Source organism: Cygnus atratus, chromosome 18, assembly GCF_013377495.2.
Source record: "Cygnus atratus isolate AKBS03 ecotype Queensland, Australia chromosome 18, CAtr_DNAZoo_HiC_assembly, whole genome shotgun sequence".
Classification (NCBI taxonomy): Eukaryota; Metazoa; Chordata; class Aves; order Anseriformes; family Anatidae; genus Cygnus; species Cygnus atratus.
The window spans coordinates 6,675,484-6,696,125 of record NC_066379.1 but is presented as its reverse complement, the minus strand read 5'-3'; the positions used below and the strand labels follow the sequence as shown (position 1 = coordinate 6,696,125).

The following is a 20,642-nucleotide window of genomic DNA, read 5'->3' as shown; positions in this document are numbered from 1 at the left end:
TAACTAAACATCCAAATTAGTGGACTAAGCTTGAAGACATGAGTAAATTTATTAGGAAAGAAACTTATTTAGTATTAAATGTTCAATGACAGAGACAATCAAATTTGTAACAGAAATTCAAAGATACTTTATTTCCATTTCTCGTATATCAAGAAGCTAGGAATAGCTTAGTTGTAAAAATGGGATTCATTTTAGTTTGATTCACACAAATACTAAACATTTATTCTTGTGTTTTAAAGTCCAAGAATGAAAACTTGCAATTAAACACTGAGCAAGCCATGTGTTCAGGTTATGTTGGTTTCTTATCTTAAAAAGTCTTAAAGAAAAAAAGGATACAGGACTTATATTCTCAGTAGCATATGTGCTATCAACACATCTTTCTGAACTCTGGCAGGAAACACCAGTCCTGAATTAAATTTTATAAAAAAAATTCTAACTCAACTTATATTTTTCTACGCCACTACAGCTTTCTTTCACCTCATTTTAAAGCAGATCTTCATTTTAAGCTGTCTTCCGCCGTCTTCGCAGACTCTTCACGTAGTAGTCCTATAATGCAAAATTTTGGGAAAACAGACAATTAGACAACGTAAAGAGCATTTAGTTTACCAAGTCCTATATACTGGCCCAGTTGTTAGCTGTCATCTTAACTCTACAAAAATGTCAACATTGAACAGTATCAGCTTTAGAAGCAATAATGTAGCATTAATAGTTTAATGACCAACATTACATGTTCAAGGGTTCCTAGCATAAAAAATTAAGCTCTACTAATGGCTTATGTTGCAAGAACCTCATTTATCAGCTGCATCTGCATCATTGTTAGTTCCTTATATCAGGAACAGAACTAAAAAAACCTTGTGCAAAAGAAAGAAAGCTACATCACGAGTGGGGAAAACACTTCCAACTTTTCTTTTTAACACAGTATTTGCATCTCCTAATGTTAACAGTTTTATTTCCAACAAATATTTTTTCAGCATACATTCTTGCCATGAACATTGTAATCATCTTGTGGCATCTGCCTTTTATTTACATTTGCCTTAGAAGTCTGTTATCAGCCATTCCACTTCTCTGTACTATGGCTGACTGCAAATTCTCCTACGCAGTAGGAAATATTAAACACATACCTCTTAAAGACTTGAATTGCATTGAAAGTAACAGGGCGATTATTATGTAGTGTTTATTGCATTTTAAACTCTTTAAAGATATCTAATTCTGGGCACCACTGCATCCCTACACACAGTTGAAAGAAAATTCCATTCTGTTAACATCAGATTTACAGTATTCACACAATACACAAAAAGTCCTTTTCACTATCTTGAAAATCAAAAACACAACAGTAAGCTTAAAGATTACAGGCAACAGCATTCAAACATGGATGTGGGTATAGAAAGGAGTACCTGGCATGAGTACCTGCTTAGTTTGACTGAATCCTTGATTTTTAATTTGGCTTTTCATGGGCCGCTCACAACACCAACGCTGTGTGAGGTATGGTAGTCAGCTGCAATAATTCATAAACCCTACACTTCCATCAATCCAATGCTACTGGCTCTCGAGTTATAGAACAAACTGCATTAGAATGCAAGGCAATAAAGCAAAAAAACTAGAAACATCCTTGACAAAGAAATACTAGCAGTTTATATAAAAACAAAGTAGTCCAACATGTGCCTCAAATATTAAGTATTAAAGCAAAAGTTTCTGCTGATGTACCAACACAATATGGACTTAAATACAAAAACAGTTCAACTTTTTTTAAAAAACGATAACAAAATCCCTAAAAATAAAAAAGGATAATTAATTTTTTTCTATGGTGACTATATTACAAATATGTCCCAAAGAGGCACACTAATGGGGGCACGAGTCTGCTACGAAATAGCTGAGACAAAACAATGTACCTCAAAATGTTTTGCAGGACTACACTGTCTTTTCCTTCAGAAGATGCTTTAGTATGTCTTCTTACTTGGCTTAGTTCCATCTTCATCTGTGCATACTTACGCTGCACTGTTAAACAGTAACAAAAAGCCCTAATCAAAGTTTGAAATAATGCACTTACCTCTGTCTGATCTGAGGTCATATCAGATCAGTTTTAATTGGACTGAGTGTCACCTTCAGATTTAATGTCTTCACTGGTCCCATTGACCTCATTCTTAGTATCACTCTCCTTCGAGTCTGTATTTGTGTCTTCACTCTGTTTTTCTCGACTACTGGACTTCACACTACTTTTTTTATCATCAGATCCCCTCTTTTCTGCCATGAAAGAAGACATTGACCATGGATTTCAAAGTAAAAACAAACATTGCACGTGTGAGATACATTGCATACAAAATAGGACAATTATTTTCTATATAATACAGTAGTCTACAGTAATAGCAGTAATACTCAAAGTTATAGAAACAGGCTTCAATCTACCATCCTGCAATGGACAGGGTACCAAAAAAAAGTCAAAGGGGACAGTGGGGGCAGGGGGAGAAGGACAGATCTAACAGAGGCAGCTACACAGCTGTCTGCTGAAATATACAAACTGGGGGGAGCGAGGCAGTCAAGAAGTTAGGCAAGTATGATGCATGGCGATCGGCTTCCTTACTTATTATAGGACTCTCTTTGTCCCCAAGTTTAATTTGTGATGTGTATGGACAATGCATAAGCGCATTATCAAATAAGTCAGTCTTTGCCAAGTTAAAAAAAAATTAGCAACCCCAAACAATCACACACTCAGGAAACAAACAATACTTAAGAACGGTTAGCTCTTTGTAGGTGGGGATCACAGTAGAAATCAAAATTAACCGTATCAGACAGCGCATCACATAAGCTGTACGCTTGTCAGCATTATTTATTCTCAATTCTATAAAAACTGCGTTTTTAATTCACTCAAAAAAGGCCTGGAAAGACAGTTTGGAAGGTACATAAAAAGCAGTATTTTCCAAACACAAAGAAGAGAAAAATGAAAAGGACCCCACAATTTCATCATGAATTAGAAAGCTGACTTGCAACTGAAGAGGTCACTACACCGCTGAGAAAACCTCGTCTTTCCCTCAATAATCTTCAAAGGAGGAAGGAAGCCAGAAGTAAAAGTATTTCCGTGGAAAGAAAAACATTCAATAGCAGAGCTACATGCCTCAATCTGTAAATTCAGTATTTGCAAATTTAATAAAAATAACCATTTTTCCTCTATTACTACACACCATAATATTAAACCTTTCATTAGTAAAGACACTTCAGAGAAAAAAATAAATCAAAAAAAAGACCTCTCAGATGTCATCATATAGAACAACATTCTTGCTTGTTTTTCTGATTGTTCCCTGCTATATGGGCAATTAAATATAAATATATATATATATCCCCAAAACAGAAGCACATGGATTGAACACTCTGAAAAAGTTATTTTAAACAATGTTATCACCTAGACTGGCATGACACACTTTTATACTTCAGAAGGCAAAGCAGAAATTAAGCTTCGTAACAGAAGCAACATCCCAACTTCACTGTTTTTAATACACCACCAAAGGGAGGGGGAAACCCCCATACAGAAATTAGGGCAACTGCCTAAAAGCACTACTACTGAGGTTTCATCGGAAGCAGCACATCCAGTGCACGGTGCCTGGAGAAAACACACAGTGACGTCCAAAAAACTACCTGAAGAACTACAAATTTTGTATCTGTCTGCCCTCGGTTTTGCAACTCCGCAGGTAGATTGCACTCTAACTAACCTTGTTAAAAAGTCTTCTTTTTGTGTCTTATAGGTATCTCCGATGCACACGTAGATCCACTGAGGAATAGTAGTCTTGTTTCCCCGCAGAGGACTAGTAGTCAGTCCAATAATCTTATCTTCTGTCCTATGTAGATATGGTAGATCTTAATAGCCCTATGGATGTGCAGTGTGCAGGGTTTTGTCTTTTGTTTGTTTCTTGAATTTGGTCAGGAAGGATTATTTTGTTTAAGGTTAAAAAACTACGATTAACCTGTGGTATGAAAGACGAAACTCTAACACCTTCAATAATAAAATAGTTTTACCATAGCAAACCTCCTGTTTGCCAAGCAGAACTGATCATGTGTATTCAACAGCCCAATAAACTAAACTTCTTTCAAATCCTGGAATATCTGCACGCAACTGTTAAGTTCCTTCACTGCATTTTCAATCACTCAGATTTCTTTCTTTAAAAGCACATACAATTAGTTTGCTGTTGATACTCTGCATATATTATTTTAGCTGTGATCTATTAGGTAAAATCACGAATTTACTTTGCTTCCTAATTCAACATATGCACCTTTTTCTGTTCGAGCTCATGTGGGAAACTGAAATTTACTTTAAGAATTCTTACCAAGATAATGTGAATGGTTTTACTATTTGGAGAATGTAAAGTCACTTTGTTAAACATCCTGTATTACTGACAGTTTGAGTGTTTTGACATTATTTGCTGACGTTTAATGACTAACATGAAAACACAATCACAAATGCAATTATTTTTATATAAGTTTAAGAATCCATAAGGTAAAGAGCCAAGTAAAAGTGGTCTGGTGGCAAGTTAACCCTCCATAAGATGAAGGTACTTGCAAAACAGATTATCTTTTTCTCCAATTATTTATTCCACCTATGCTGAGGTTAGTTTACACCAACAGTAGTTACGTTAATGCTCAACTGGTGTTTCTGATTGGCAGTTTCCCCTCCTTCAGCAAATGTCTCCCTGCTCCTGAAACCCAACTCAAAACTTGTGTCTCCATTTTTACATATACTGTCTTCTTATAGCCTTGAAAGGTCACAGCATTCCACAGTATTTTAGTGAGTAAGAAGCCAGGACTTCTGAATTTTCAAAGTATGGCACTGATTTAATGTGTAACAGTGGGCAAGTCTCAGATAACTTGCTTTTTTTTTTCCCCTGTAAGTCATGTTTGCATGTTTATAAAGCAGTTTGAGACTTCAAGATGAAAGGCACTACCACATGTGTTACAGTCAGGCCTTTGCTGCTGCTTACTTCTATAATTGCAGATCAATGGTGTATATAAAGACAAATTCTGAAGCCAGTATTCCCAATGGAGCAGTAAATGTAGTTAAGACTACTAGAGTAGCCAGCCACACACTTCAGATGTATGAACCCCTAAAGCCAACTGCTGAATTAACTGCCTACAAAGCCACATGGCAAATGTGAGGATGTAACGGTGTTTACAACTTCATCATATAAATTCAACACTTGTGTGTTAAATACTGATCGCCTTCCCTGCCTTTTTTCTCCCTCTCACTGGAGGGAGAAACACAAACTTCTTCACCATTACAGTCCTGCTCTACGGCTTTTTCATATTTCCACAAATGTTATAGTTAAAAAAATAAGTTATTGATTTTCTCAGGTAGAAGTTTCATCACAGCTCAAGCATCACCTCACTTCTCATTTCTGGAGGAAGAAGGTAGCAAGCAGCAAATAAAATGGCCAGCAAGGAAATTGGTCAAGTTTAAGCTAAAAATACTGTTATGCTGAAGAAAGTTCACTAACTCTTCTATTTATGGAAAGATTCAGGAGAGAACTGAAAAGCCTTAAGTGCAATAAACAGACCAAGTTTGAATAAACACATATAGTTATTTATATGGACATACACACAGAGTACTGAAGAGGACATTCTTGACCAAGTACCAGAAGTCTGTTCATAAAATAGGCAAAAAAAGGCACAGCATCAGGTAAGAAGTAACAAATGGACAGATACAGGCTACGATACTGTGTTTGAATTTAAACACTACAGGTCAGTTCCACTGCCAGCAAGCAGGCAGCAAAAAACACTTGCCAATAAAGGGCAAAGCAAAATCAGAGATGAATCAATACTAAAGATGCACTGTGGTATAAATCAGAAAAATTAAAACGGTCCAAGAAAATCAGGCAATGAAAACACACGAAGCATCACCTACGTTTCAGGAACTAATCCGCTGAAAAAAACATGGAAAAAAGGTATAGCAAACAGGCCTATGCAATCAAGAAACATGCACATAGCACCTTTCATCCCGGAGAACCTCAAAAGTACCTTAGAAACATAACAGAATTGTTACATCCATTATTGACAGTCAGCTCTGATGATGAAGTGGGGTGGCTGTTTCGGAGTGGACATTAGTCAGTACCCCAGCAAAGCCTGTAGTTTAAGCCAGAAGTTAGTACTATATTCCTCCAGAAGTTTCCAAAGACTTTTGAAGCGGGAATTTAACAATGACAATGAAATAACGTTTTTTTTCCACCAAATGCAAATCTCTCATGTTTTCTCTGCAGCTCTTTTAAACCCTACTTAAAGGTAAAACTTCAGAATATCAGCCTTTGATGAAGCAGTGAGTCACTATCAATGCTGTTGTACATGTATGTACTGCTATAAAGCATTCTGAGCACTAGCAGTACAGCATTCCTTTGAGACTCACCTGAATACTGACAAGGCAAATCTCACTTCATTGAGAAAAAAAAGTGGGGGAGGGGAGGAGGCAGGGGCAAGCAGAAGGGAGGAACGGAGCAGAAGACTGGCGGGGAGAGAGCATGGAATTGTAATTTAGAGCATCAGAGAAATTCTGCAAAGACTTATCTTGGACTGCAGTCATAGATCAGAAAAAAACAAACTAAAACTAAAAGCACTGTTAAGCAAGAAAAATAAAGGAAACATGACAGCATATAGAAGTAATAGATGCTACAGGTAGAAACACAACTACAGAACTCTCACAAAACACATACCAGTAAAGGATAATTACAGAAATACCTGTTAGCAATAACAATACCCACTCATAAAAAACCTGATTACAGTGCAAATATTTTTCTAAATGTAAACAGTCAACAGGTCTTAAAATACATCACAATCCTCGCACACTTAATTTGCAGACAAAGTAGTAAGCTGTAAGCTTTTAGAAACTACTGTAACAGATGAGAGGAGGACACCAGGGTGTATGTACACACGCATGTGCATTAACAATGACTGGAAAGAATAAAATGCTTCAAATGGGTTAACAGCAACACATACAGCTTATAAAACCAATTCTGATTTGATGCTAAGAAGAACTTTCAGTCCCTGACAGAAAGACAGCAAGCTTTTGAGACTTTAGGAAAATATTATTTACAGAACTTAATATTAATTTGGTCTTCACACAAACATACCTTTTTCTTTTGACTTCCTGTCTTGTTCTCTCTCTCTGCTTTTGCTTCTGTGCTTGTAAGATTTCCGATCACGGCTTTTTGACCGTCTCCTGTCCCTACTGCGAGACCTATGTTTCCTTTCTGATCTATCATGGCTTCTGCTTCTTCTTCGGTCACGACTCCTTAGCATTTAGAAAAAATTTGAAAAATACAAATGTTAGCGGGTACTCAGAATACACATACTGCTCCTGGTTTACACTTATAATGCATTGATTATTCGTAAAAAACAGCTATTTAAAACAAGGCTTAGCATACTGTACACAAATATTTCTCATTAAGTAAGACCTGGCTTCACATTGCCTTCTTCATTTCAAGCATCCAACCACACAGAGCTTAAGAACATTCACCACTATAAATTAAAATCCAAGGAAAATTAAGAGGGTATGGGGGGGGTCACAGAGAAAAGGAAAACAAAACCAAACCAGACCCTGTCCTCTGGGAATATCTGCATTCTCAAAGCTCCTTCATACAACTACTTTCACCACAATGGTGTCATCTACTTCCAAAAACGGACAGAAAACAATAATATGCATCCAAACCTGTTTATCCCTAGAACCAATAAAGCATGTCTACAATTAGAGATAAGAACAGTGAAGCTAATGAATTAGTGATGTGACCCAGGCTGACAGATTAGGTCCTCACGAGATTTTAACATTTAGAAAAATTACGTGAAAATAATTTGTTCCCATACCTGCTCCGCCTTCTTTCTCTGCTTCTTGATCTTTTGTGGTCTCGTGAACGGCTGCATCTTCTGTCAGATGTTCTGCTTGAATGTCTACTCCGGGAACGACTCCTTTTACGCCTCTCTCTATCACGGGCCCTCTCTTTTTCTTTTTCTTCCTCTTCACGTCGCCTCTTCCTTTCCCGCTCTTCTCTTTCCCGTTCCCTCTCCTTCTCTCTCTCTTCTCTTTCTTGTTTCTCTTTCTTTAACCTGTCATCACGGTCAGGTTCTTCTGTTCTTTTTCGTAACTTTTCCTTAAAGAAGAGTTCATGGGAAGAAATGAAAATTATTCAAGATGACTTAGTTCAAACAATCTCAGGCTGCAGAAGTTTAAGCTTTTAAAATATTTAAATTCTGTCCAAAGGACTGCCTACACAGAAGCACTTTCTAAAATCACTGAAACTTGCATCCTTTCTCCTGGAGAACACTTTTTTTTTTTGCTTGTCATTATCACAAGAACACAGGCCTTACAGATCTTAACAAAGGCCACAGAAAACTCCTGAGTTTACCTCTTTGCTTACATACAGTGTAATCACATAAAACGAAGAGTATCAGTGCAAACACAATGCTAAATGTGCAGAGCAGGATTCCATTTCATTTTTATATACTATCTTTGGAGTATTTCACGCACTTAACGAAGTCCACTGGCCAGCCTTCTCTTTACCATAGGAATCCTCCGAGCAATTTTTATGCTCAGTAACTTAAGACATGCTTACTTTCAGGTCTTCAACAGTAGCTTTTATTTTGGCATAACCCATGTGCTGCTTTCCCATCAAGTGGTCATCTACCCTGGACTGTGCATCTCCTACAATTAAGAAGGCTCCACAAACTTCACAAACTTCCATTTGCTTCTCTTGGGCGGCAAAGCTCTCAATTGTCTGCAAAAGAACATATTAGATGAAAAAAAAGAAACATTATTTTTTTTGGACAGGTGATAGCAAAGATCTTTAGAACTTTACTATTATTGTCGAATAGAACTAATACTTTAATGCTTTTTAATACTTTACTAATATTGTTGAATAATTTTCACTGGTAAAAACTTAATTTCATAACTGCATACTTTGTATTTGGAGCATCGTACCCGCTAGGACAAACAGTGCAAGAACAGGCTACAAATGCCCATTCCACGTGAGCCACAAGGAAAGAGCCAACTAGAAAACACCCGAAACAAACCTTATTCCTCACTGCGAAGGATTATTTATCTGCAGCTTCCTAGCAATCTCAGGATTAAGGAAAATAAAACCCAGTCTTCTCTTAGAATTATTTCTAACACCAACTGATGAGCTTGAGTTGCAGTCACCAACTCAATGTCCAGGTGGAGACCAGTGACAAGAGGTATCCCTCGGGGGTCTGTATGGAGACTGGCACTATTTAACGTCTTTTCTGGTGACGCAGACAGTGGGCTTGAGTGTACCCTCAGCAGATTTGTGGATGACACCAAAGCTGGGTGAGCAAATAGCTGTGTGGTGTTTAGATGCCTGACAAGTTAAAACACAACACGAGGCTACACTACAAAATTTAACTAAGATCTGAACTAGTGTAAGCTGAACGCGCACCTCTAGGACTGCTGTTTTAAGTACTTTCATAATTTACGTGCATGAAAACCACTCTCAAGACAGCACACTAAATCAGCACACATAAGCATCAAGTTACTGTCTGATTCTGCCCATAACTTTCACACTTTCAGTGTAAAGACAACGTTATTAGGAATCTAATGTTGCACCAAATTTTCAAGTACAACTGACAGAACTACGAACATGTTACTTACTGAAGTTGTAGACCTCAGCAATTCTCTCTCTTCTTTTAGCTGTTCAACAAGTTTCATCATTCCTTGTGCCTCTTCCACCTTCCCTTCTGAGCCTAGTTCTTCAATCTAAAGGATAATTAAAAAAACTGTAACTATTAAGCAAGTAATGAAAGCAAGAGATCTGTTACAGGGTATAAAACTCACCTGTTGTAGTAGTACATCAATTTTGTCAGTTAACACCTGAATCTTCTCTTCATTTTTACCAGTAGGTCCCGCTGCCTGCCAAGCGGTACAAGTGTGTCAATTATTTATATATTTTTAAGTTTAAAGAAAAAGACGACAATTTGCATGTTTCGAATGTGTTTTCTCATATTCCAGACATGTCAAGAATAACCTTCTCCTGCGTCTTCTCCCATGAAGACCAATAATCATCTATTCTAACATAATAAACACCTCTCAACACAGAACTTGCTTCACTCGGCAAGAGAAAACTATTCAAGCTAATTCCTCCAAACAAAATTCCCTCCTTGAACATAACATTTGAGGTCAAGGTAAAGAGAATGTGAAGGTGTTGCCTAGAGGAAAAATTATTTGCCTCAATGATTCTTCCAGACTCACCCCAGAAGACTGCTGATTCTGTGACAGCGCCAAACGAGCATGACCTCTTCTAATCCTGCGTTCTACTTCTGCAAGTAAGCTTTGTAAGTAGCGCAAAAAGTCTCTTTCGTAGCCCACTTTCATAAAACGAGAGCTCTTCTCATACCTGGTGAAATGTTTTTAAAATGAAAGGTCACATCACTTCATACTACACAAAAAACAAATGACACATTGCAATGTTTTAAATTGTTGCTGGAGGTAACTGAATATTATATGTTTAAATAAATGTTCATGTAAATGAATAAGCAATTAGTTACTCATGGTTAGCGTACTTTTATGAATTTCAAACATACTAGAAATGCTATTTGCATTAGCATATTGATCAGCATACTTACTGTTTACGTAGATTTTCATCATGAATTTTTTCACAAGGACCTAAAAAGACCACACAAAAAGTTTAAGCTTGCATTCCTGACTGCTGTATTCCCACATCATTGGCATTTGTTTGCGCACCTAGGTAGAACAGAGCTTTTAACTGTTCCCAGGGACTTTTATGCCTGCACTTCTGCTTCTTTTGCTTGGAGTTTAAAAGAAAGAATGCCAATATGTCAAAGTAATTAGAAAAACAAAGGAAATTCTGAATGACTTGTAAAATTGTAATATAAAACAATTTCCAGATCTTTCTCTGTCAGTAAAACTACACAAAAAATATTTTGAGGCCTTTAAAAAAGGAAAAATTACATATTAAAGGTAATCTCACCAAGCACTTTCTTAAACTCCAAACATTGTTCTTTATAATAAAAATAGATAAAGAAATTATTTATTTTCAGAGTAAAATTAAGAGGTGTGTATCCTGTGATCATGAAGGGTAGCCATGCTGAAATTCTCCCACCCTCCTCAGTCTATCAAATTCTTCAGTGGACTTGGAATTTAACACTAAAAAGAAGAAGCAAGTTTTTCCTAGTGGCATTCTCTAAACTACATGCTGTCCACATACCATAGCTTGAAAGCTACAGGTAACTTAGAGAAGGCCTTAAGCAGTAGTTCTTACAGTACAACTCTCTCAAGTTAATAAGCTCAAAAACAGAGTGACATTAAAATAAGTTAAAACACTACCGAGGTAGCATAAACCAGATTAGGAGACAACATGTTAGGAGAAGAAAACTACTCCACACCCAATAATTCAGCTCACACTATTAAAAATATAATTTTCCCACTTAGAAGAAGTAGGATTTGGAAAAAAATATTAATCTTAATATATTGTGTCACTGGCAATCCTTAAAAAGACTAATTCCAAAGTGTTTTGACAGAGCATTCAACAGTAAAAATATTTACATAGAGAAATTCAGTTGTAATTATACGTACATGAATAAAAATGACAAGACAGATACACTTACCTAAATCAGAACGGGTATTCGTGAATAGTTCAGCTGGGCAAAAGCCACAAAGGTAGTATTTACAAACCTGAAAGAAGAGGAAAAAAAACAAGTCTTTTTTTCTCCCCCTCAGGAATTGGCAATTTTTAGTGATCATTTCTATTTTCTAAATTGCAGCGTAAAAAGACCCTCTGTACACTCTGCAAGACTTCCAAAAATTTTACCCACATACACCCCTATCTTTGTGTTACTCAGTGTCAGCAAGTGCTACAAGGTGCATCTTAATGACAAAAGACGAAGAAATCCTACTCTCCCTTGACACAATGGTATTTCTTAATTTTACTGCTGAATATTTAAGACAACAAGAAAGCATAACCTATTTGTAACTGCAAGGTAACATGGTATTTTGAAAAGACAGAACTATTAAAAAAAACCTTCCCGTGCAATTCTTTAACTGTGAAAACGCCTGCCGTGGAAGCAGGACAGCAAGTTGTTCTTTGCTCATCCGTAAGGACTTCGCATTCAGCCTCCATCCCTTCAACACTACTGGCTAGGAAACCATGAGACAGCAGCACTCAAAGCGAGAGGCACTGCGCCTCAGGGCTGGGGATTCTGGTGTCAACTACAAGACCTAAGAACACACAAGGTAACGAACTATTCAAGAGCTTCCCTGCATTTCATTCTAATGCTTTTAGAAATTCCTACACAATTCCTACACTAAGAACGATGTGCAAAGAATACGTTGTATACTTAAGACGTGCACAGAAGACTTTTTTTAAATAGATTTACCCTCATCCATGTACATCGGCTTTATTAGCAGAGTTGGTCAGTTCTTGAAGTTCACACCAGTATCTCCTGTCTCTTTATCCATCAGAAAAGCCAAATGGATTAAAATCAGGAATACTTTCACCCTTGAGGTCATCAGATATTTTGAACAATTATTTCTTTAACAGACCCTTCCCCGGACTTGATCACCATTAACTTTTAATGAATTGCCAATGCAAAATTAGCCTGTACATTCTTCTAACATCTCCTACACATTACACCACTTCCTAATATTTGCCAAATGTAGTAACTGCTACTGGGTATTACAGCCTAGTCCTAACACTCTCACACTGTGGACAAAGAGCAGCAGCATACTATTTCCTAAAAAGTATTTTGAAGCATCTGAACAAACGGGTATGAGTAGGGATCCAAGACCTACCCCACAAAACCACCTCGCATAGTGCCCGTGACACCAGTTGTTCAAATTACAGTGATTTATTTTTCCATGCTAACTGCCAGACTGCAAATCTGGAGGTTAAAATTGGACTGACTGCTTTGCAAATTACACAGCCACACAACCAAGCTTTCTGCAACAGCCCATGGGCGTAAAAAAAAAAAATAAAGAAAAAAAGGTAGTTTATTGCATAATTTGAATACTGCTCCTGTGATCCAGGTTACGCCACTGTGGCACTAAATTCAGCAGACAGTAATAATTTTTATAACCACAACCCATGCTTGCACTGAAAACAAAAACTATTTAGCGATCTATGGAAAAAAGCAACGGTGTTAACCTGCCGACCAAAAACCAAAAGAAGATAATTCACCAACAGTAAATAGTCTCAGGCCTAGCTGGTAAAGAAACTCTTTTACTCTCTGCAGCCAGGCCGTGCAGATAACACTCCCTTTTTCTGAAGTTCACAAAGACTGAGCATCTGCAGAGAACTACAGCAAGACGGGGGGGGAGAAAGCTACCCATATCTTTAGTGTAGAAGGAAAAAGCATAGTGTATTTTTATCTTAAGTTCCCCCCCCCTTTAAGATCAACACCACTGTCAGGATTTCAGAAGCAATGCCTTCACTCCGGAGTTGGTTCCAATCACTCACACTTCACCTAACTCCTCAACTAACCAAGCTTGAGCGACTGCAGCTACACGGAAGAATAAAAACCCTGCCCAGTGCAACCAAATCAGCAAAGTAGCTCTATTACTGCTACATTACTAGCTTAAATGTCAGAAGCAGTCAGGCTTTAACTCATATCCTCTGAGAGAGCAAGCCGTATTAGCTTGAAGTTCCGCTTTGCTCTGGAGCTTTTCATTGATGAATCCTCAGGAAAGGAGCAACACCCAGGCTATGTGTGCAAGCAGCAACAGACTGACCAGTATTTAAGCATATGCTAATATCTTATCCAACACACACCACAGTCTCAAGGGGGAAAGATTTTGTCACTTCATTGTGCCTCTCATTTTTTCCAAGTTAAGAAAGCAAGCACCTCTCACCTGGGTTATGACCAGTTTTCCTCAACTAGCCACTGTTTTCTAGGAACTTGTGCTCATCTCCCACTTTTAACAATAGAAGACAAAGATGGATTTGGCACACATGATCCACGCCCACCTCTAGCTTGCACCTCTTCTTCTGAAACAGCTCCAATGGCATGGATGAATTTCTCAGAATAACTTGAAATCAGTATTTAGTAAAGCAAGACATCCCCCAGAAAAGTTTGATTTTCAAAAGGAGTATCTTCTTAAAAATCATAATAGATAATGAAAATAGGAAGGTTATTAAAACAATTCTCTCCTCCTTATTTTTTCTTACATATACCTAGTTTTATCCAGGATACCCACAGGGGACCCAACCAGGACAAACCTAAGAGAACACGATACAGCTTCTTGATAAAAGAACGGTTTAAAAGAAATCAGTTTAGACTTAATAGTTTGTCTGTTGAATTAGAACCCTGCCAAATATTTCACGTGAAATACAGTGAAAAAGTGTCTTACCAGAATTTCAATGCAAAGACATAGGAAAATGTCTTATTTATACACACACATACATCTCACAGGGCTATAGTTTAGGTGGCTGTTTCTGTGATGTCACTGTGGCATTTCTACAAAGCAGCACCATAGCAAAACCAAAACAAAACAAGAGCCCAGCAACTAAGGCTTTGTATATATGCCAACAACCACTAATTAAAGTTTAAGTATCTTCAGGTCATACAAAAGCTATATGGGGTATAAAAAACAATACTTACAAAGCATGAGTGGAAAATGAATTTGTCTGAGTAGTATGACTATGCTTTGGGAATTAACTCTAATCCAAGTAAAACTGGTGACTGCAGATTTAAAGTGGCAGAGCCATTCTGAAAACAGCTTTGTAGCTGCCTTACTTTTCACTTGATTTAAGTGCTGTCTGAAGAAACACTGAATGCCTGGGGAGAACGAAGGAAAAAAAAAGACAACACCGTACAAACCTTTCAATATCAGTTGCACTGCCAATGCAAGATTGGCTGGTCCAGAGCAGAAGCATCTTGAAAAGCTGCACAAGTAAAGCTGAATGGGTCTCCCTACAACCAGGCATCACAGCAAACGTGCAGGTGTAACACCCAAGGCCTACTGTTTGGAGACAGTATTCTCAAGTAACGGAGCTCTCCAAAAGAATGACAAAAAATTCAGCACCTGCTAACAGTGGACTAAATTCAGCACCTCTTAAAAGCAGCTTATGGACAGACTTACTTGCCCTTCGTTGCAGACATTCAGAATTATTGGCAGAGGCTTTGGCAGTAAGTCATAAGACCACCTAAGCTTGTTCTCTGAAACAATTTATAGAGAATAATTAAAAATAACCACACAAAATCACAATTTTTCTTCTTCTCAGGAAGCCGCGAGGAAAAATAAATAGGACAATCTCACTTTAGTATCAAGCTGTTTCAAGAAACCAGACTCCAGATGAACTCCTCTGTTAATCAAAAGAAATAGTATTTCCTATTTCTAGGATCTCTTTCCCCTCCATTTCATTTTCTCGACCTCACAACCAAGTACCGGGTCACTGAAAAGGCACTTCCCAAGAAAAACTGCTGGGATTAATCAGAGAATTTCCTAGGACACAAAAAGCACAACAATAACAGCCTGACCATATTCTGCTGGGAAAGAGTTATAGGAAGTCTTCATAGCTACATGCTCAAAAACTCTGCAAACTGGCCTGGAACAGTTCTGAAACTAGAAACAAAAAGAGCAAAGGGAAAATTATTGGAGGCAGAAGTCTGACAAAGCAAAACAAAAAATTTAAATGACCTTATGAAGCAGCACTTCTAGAAAAAGCCTCTTCTTACCAGATGATGGTAAGAATAACTACCAGAAGCTGCAGTGACCACCACTACAATATGTAGCTTAAATGTGTGTCAGACATCGTATTAACTATTTTAAAAAAAAAAATCACTGAAAGGTTGCAGTAATTTTCTCCTAGCTCTGGATGCTATGGTGCCTAGTGAAGTCCTTGACATTCTCTCCTCAGAGGCAGCCTGCAGAGAGACATTGGTATCAGAGTGGTTTGGGCTGTGCCTGCAACAGTTTTCTCCCTCCCTCACACCTATTTCATTATGTTCTTCAATTGGTTTTGCTTTGACAGAAAAACATTAATTGAGAGAATCCTGCAGCTATCTTGAAACTTTATCATCCAGGACTAGCTTCACCTTGTGGTACATCTGCCTTGACAGGCTGGAGATAGCTACCAGCCAGCTGCACTTTACAGCTGGTCTTAAGTAGTCAATCATGAGCAGGAATAGAAAGGGCCAAGAAATGGCTGAAGAACCACAGAGCCATTAAAGGGCTGAAACAGAGGTGATATGCTTCAAATAGCATTACTCATCCGTAGCTTATCAGACTGCTGCACTTAGCAGAAGTCAGAAGTCACATGGAAATATATTCCACATTTGCAGAAACAGGGCAACAGGTGATTAGCATGGCTATTTAGCCACGCAGGTAACAGACTTTTTTACCCAAAATTATTCTGATGACAGCTATCAAGGAGCTGGACTGAGCAGAATGTTATCACTTTGTTGCAGCAGGATTAGCTGTGGCTTGTGTCTCAAAGCCCTCAGATGTCGTATTTCAGTAATACACTGGAATGAAAATGGACACTTGGAACTCTCCACTTCATCACAAATTTACTAATCTTTGAAATCCCTTGGAGATGGGAAAGAAGCATTCACTTCGAATTGTGAAAGCTGACAACAAAAACGGATAGCTCAAGAGCTGTGAACCAATTCAAAGCTTTCCCCCAGACAAAAACTACTGACAGCTCTATACCATTAACACTTCTACACTAACATGCTCCTGTTCTACAAGAGTAAAACTGTAGTAAACAATTCTACAAGCACATTCCTTTAGGCACACAAGTCCTAGTAAAAAGGCTGAGAATAATATCCAGGTTGTAACCTACACAACAAAAAAGAGAAAATTGCTTCACGTGGATGAGTTCTTTGAAGCCTTACAAGCATCACAGGTTTTATAAGCAATGCTCCCCCACCCAGAACAGCTAAGTCCTTCCCCAAAGTGGCTCTTAAAGATAACCTTCCCATTAACAATATTCTCCCCAAACAAGTACAAATTAAGTCAAGTTCCAAAAACAAAACAAACAAAAAATAATCAGAAGAAAGAGGAGTAAGTTCTGAGCTTCTAACTAGATGCAAACCGATTTAGGTCTTCTGGCATTAAAAGAAAAAAAAAAGTATGTAACAGATTGTAAACAATTAACGCCACCAAATCATATTTTAAATACAGAGTCTACATTCTGAGGAACTGTATGCCTATCACAGATAATTGCTCAGTCATTTGTCTATAACTGTTCTCCATCTCTCCCTACTTTCTAAAATGCTGTATTTACCTTGTAGGAACCATCACAATCTCAAAACACTGTATGAAGCACAGGTAGCCAATGCTTGCCTTTCTTGAGCTGTAGAACAGCCTCGGAACTCTCACACCATCAATCATCAACTTGTCTTGCGTAGGTGGCACAATAAACAAGGATGCTTGAATCAATAAAGTTTTTTAGTTACTGTTCCAGAAATATACTTTGTCACGGATATGACTGTGAGCAGAAAGATTAAAACACATGCTACTAATAACTTCCTGCTACATATGAAACGGAAAGCCTTTATGCCAGATCTAGAATTGATCATCCAAAGAGATGCTGGAATACTGAAATAAAGAGCACCTGGGGTGCCAATGTCTTAAGATTAAAGGCTTTAGTCATGTAGAAGTTATAAAAATAAGAATTTAAAGGCTTTTCAATATATGATAAAACACATTTCACTAATACTGCAAATAGATGCTCAGCTATCACACTCTGGTTTCACAACTTCCTAAACAATCTATTCCAATCTTGTATTACATTGCATCTTCTATAGCTTTTGGTATCTGCCCGTCCATAACTTACAAATGATAAAGAAAACAGGGATGAGCTTGTTTTGATAACCTTCCACATCTAAAAATGGATGAAATGTGACACAAAATCTTAAATTTTGGTATGAGAGCACAACATGCTTACAGTGAAAAGGCCACATGTTGACAGATACATCATTTTACCAGAGAGGACACTAACATGCATTTAACCTGAAAAATAAAACAGCAGTCAAGCAGATGAATGAATGTTACTATTTGAACCTTATCTGCATTTGCTGAACATGTCAGCATTACAAATTTAATCTTTATGGGATGCAAGGAGTTAAAGCTGAAACACATCTTTATTTTTCTGCTACAAACTCATCAATTGACTGTAGGTATCTATTAACACATTCCTTTCAGAGAGGTGGTGTTTAATAATGGTCCTATAAATCTCATGAATAGAATCAGGAGTGGTAGAAATGAAACAGCAGCTCCTGCAAGGCTGAAGTTTAACCCTCGGCCTGTAAAGTTGCCGCTGGCCTCAGGGGGAGCACAGCTTTCCACTTTCTAAATTGTCAAAGGGGTACTTAGAAGAATAGACAAGGCCCCATCTCTAAAAATAAACAACAATAAAAAAATGAAAAACATCTTAAAGAGAAATCCTTATGGGTACAGGAAACATCTTCAGCCTAACATAGTTTGAAAAAAATTCCTTTTTTAAAGATAGAAGTCATCTTAACTAGATTCCAGCTCAAGCCATTTACTTCCTATTTCCAGGGTTGAACAATCCATTTTATTTTGAGTTCAGAATCAAAAGGAAGTATTTAACTGAACACCCAACTGAATAATGATCTTTGGTTAAAAAGTCTAGAAGGACATTAAGAAATTCATGAATACTTCCTACACTCACAATTTTCTTCTGACTCAAACTACTTAACTATATAGCAGCATTTTTCAAGCAGAAATTAGAAAAAATACTTGGATTTTCCAGTCTAAAGCATGAAAGGCATCTGTCCTTATCTCGGGCACTCTGAGAAACACGTGTTTCAGCCATCTCTAAAATAGCACAAGTTTTGTTCAAAAACATGAAATTCCAACCCGTGGGATCCAGATGCAACACAGAACAGCCAAAAGCAAGCATTTCTCCCTTCCGACTCAATTTAAAAACATCCCAAGAAAATACTAAGGTGGGAGGAGCCCCAGGTAGTTCAACTGCATGCTATTTGCAACTTAAACTAGAGCAATTCCTACCAAACATAATAAACGAGCTATCCTAATTGTGACACTTTTTTTTTCAACATATACTGTAACACAAAGCTACATTATGAATGATGAAAAAAAAATATTGCAGGAGAGTTCTCATCTCTCCCAAAGAAACAGGTAAGGAACTCTGCAATTACTGCTGATTTTTTCAGAAGTCGGCTGCAGTACCATTAGGACGGATATCAATAAAAATCGTCATTCACTAAAACTCAACTATGCCCGAGAAAAAAATAAGTCCCAAGTAATACAAAAGAAGTCTTGTCTGAGCTGTTTATTGCAGAAAACGAATGACATCACTACGTTAATGAAAAAAATACATTAAATAGTACTAAGTAATAATGCTATTTAGCCTAATGCCCATCTCCTTCTCCTCTTCTCGACACTGCACTATCCTGACTGAGAAAGTACAAAAGAAATCAAGTTTTTATTTGTTAAATGCTGCTTCAAAAGTCGTTATTCGCTATCCTCCAGGCCGCTCAGTCAGGATGCCTGCACCGCAACCTGCATGTTTCCTCCCCCAGCACCACATTCGGGAAGAGAACCAGAGACACTTGTGTTTCAAACCCCTAAAACCCGTCCCGCCTCCCTTTGTACGAGCAGCAAGCTTCAAAGAAATTTTGTTTCTGCCCCACCAGCCTGATTTCAGCGCCCCCAAACACACCCTGATGCCTCAGCCCCCCCGAACTTCCCAATTTGCCCACACCGCCGCTCCGCGCACAACACACCACCTCTCCCCCTCCAGCTGAAACCCAAACACAAGGCCTCTGCCCTGCCGTCAGCCCAAACAACAGCGCAGGCCCTCAGCCTTCCTACGGCGGGACCTTCCTCCTCCTCACCTCGGGGCTCCCGGAGCTTCCCGCCCCGCGGCCGCCATGCAGGAGGGCCGCAGCCTCAGAGGGCCGCACCGAAGGCCCCGCAGCCCCGACCCGAGCTTAGGGAACCCCCCATCGGCCGGTACACCTCAGCCCTACCCCTCCGTTGCCGCCCCCGGGGGCGATGTGGGCCCAGGGCCGCGCTCCGCGTTCCCGGCCGGGCCCTGAGGGAGGGAAGGAGGGAGGGGAGAGGCGGCCCCGCGGCACTCACGCTCTCGTGGTCCCACCGCACGTTGCTGCGCTTCTCATCCGGGGCCAGGTTCCTATCCCGGCCCATAAGCTCATCGAGGAGCTGGGCGGCCGATATCATCGCGTCCTCCGGGCCGAATCCTCGCCGCCAAACGCCGGCTCCGCGCCGCCTTCTCCTCCCCGAGCGCCCGCGCCGCCGCCGGAGTGACAGAGACAAAATGGCGGCGCGGCTCCTCGCCCTGCCCACAGTGCACCGCGCGCCTGCCAACCGCCTCTGCGGCCTGGCCTGGTGCGGGGCGCCGGCGGCGGCCTGCTGGGGGGCGGCCTCGTGGGGGGCGGCCGCTGCGCTCCTCACCGAGGCCGGGGCTGCTCCTGGCTCCGGGGTTTTCCTCGGAGAGAGGCTGTGGGGTCGTCCCGGGTGCTGTGGGGTGCGTGAGCGTTTCTCGCACCTGGAAATGCTTCATGTGCCTCAAGGCACACTGTCGAGCATCCTGAGGTGTTGCTGTTTACAATAAATGTACACAGTACTTTAAAACTTGTCCTCACGAGTCATGCTTTTTAATAAAATTTGCTAATTTTTATTAGTTGTTTTGGGGTTC

The 20,642-nt window shown here is 39.1% G+C and overlaps 1 protein-coding gene across 4 annotated transcripts; it reads right to left on the bottom strand.

The window, feature by feature from the left end:
• Positions 1 to 103: 103 nt before the first annotated feature.
• On the bottom strand, positions 104 to 20,341 carry LUC7L3 (LUC7 like 3 pre-mRNA splicing factor). Of its 4 annotated transcripts, XM_035558771.2 has the most exons (13): positions 20,066 to 20,339; positions 11,602 to 11,668; positions 10,600 to 10,639; positions 10,226 to 10,370; positions 9,812 to 9,886; positions 9,629 to 9,733; positions 8,577 to 8,738; positions 7,831 to 8,114; positions 7,101 to 7,261; positions 2,101 to 2,241; positions 1,890 to 1,995; positions 1,408 to 1,473; positions 104 to 546 (listed from the first exon to the last, which is right to left on the bottom strand). In XM_035558771.2, exons 1-12 carry the CDS (start codon positions 20,162 to 20,164, stop codon positions 1,449 to 1,451), a joined length of 1,410 nt encoding a protein of 469 aa, XP_035414664.1. In that variant the 5' UTR covers positions 20,165 to 20,339; the 3' UTR covers positions 104 to 546; positions 1,408 to 1,448. The 4 variants fall into 4 exon arrangements, 3 of the variants coding, with proteins under 3 accessions (XP_035414664.1, XP_035414665.1, XP_035414666.1); XR_007708978.1 differs by having other exon boundaries at positions 1,408 to 1,995; positions 20,066 to 20,341; XM_035558772.2 differs by lacking the exon at positions 1,408 to 1,473.
• Between the last annotated feature and the right edge of the window lie 301 nt (positions 20,342 to 20,642).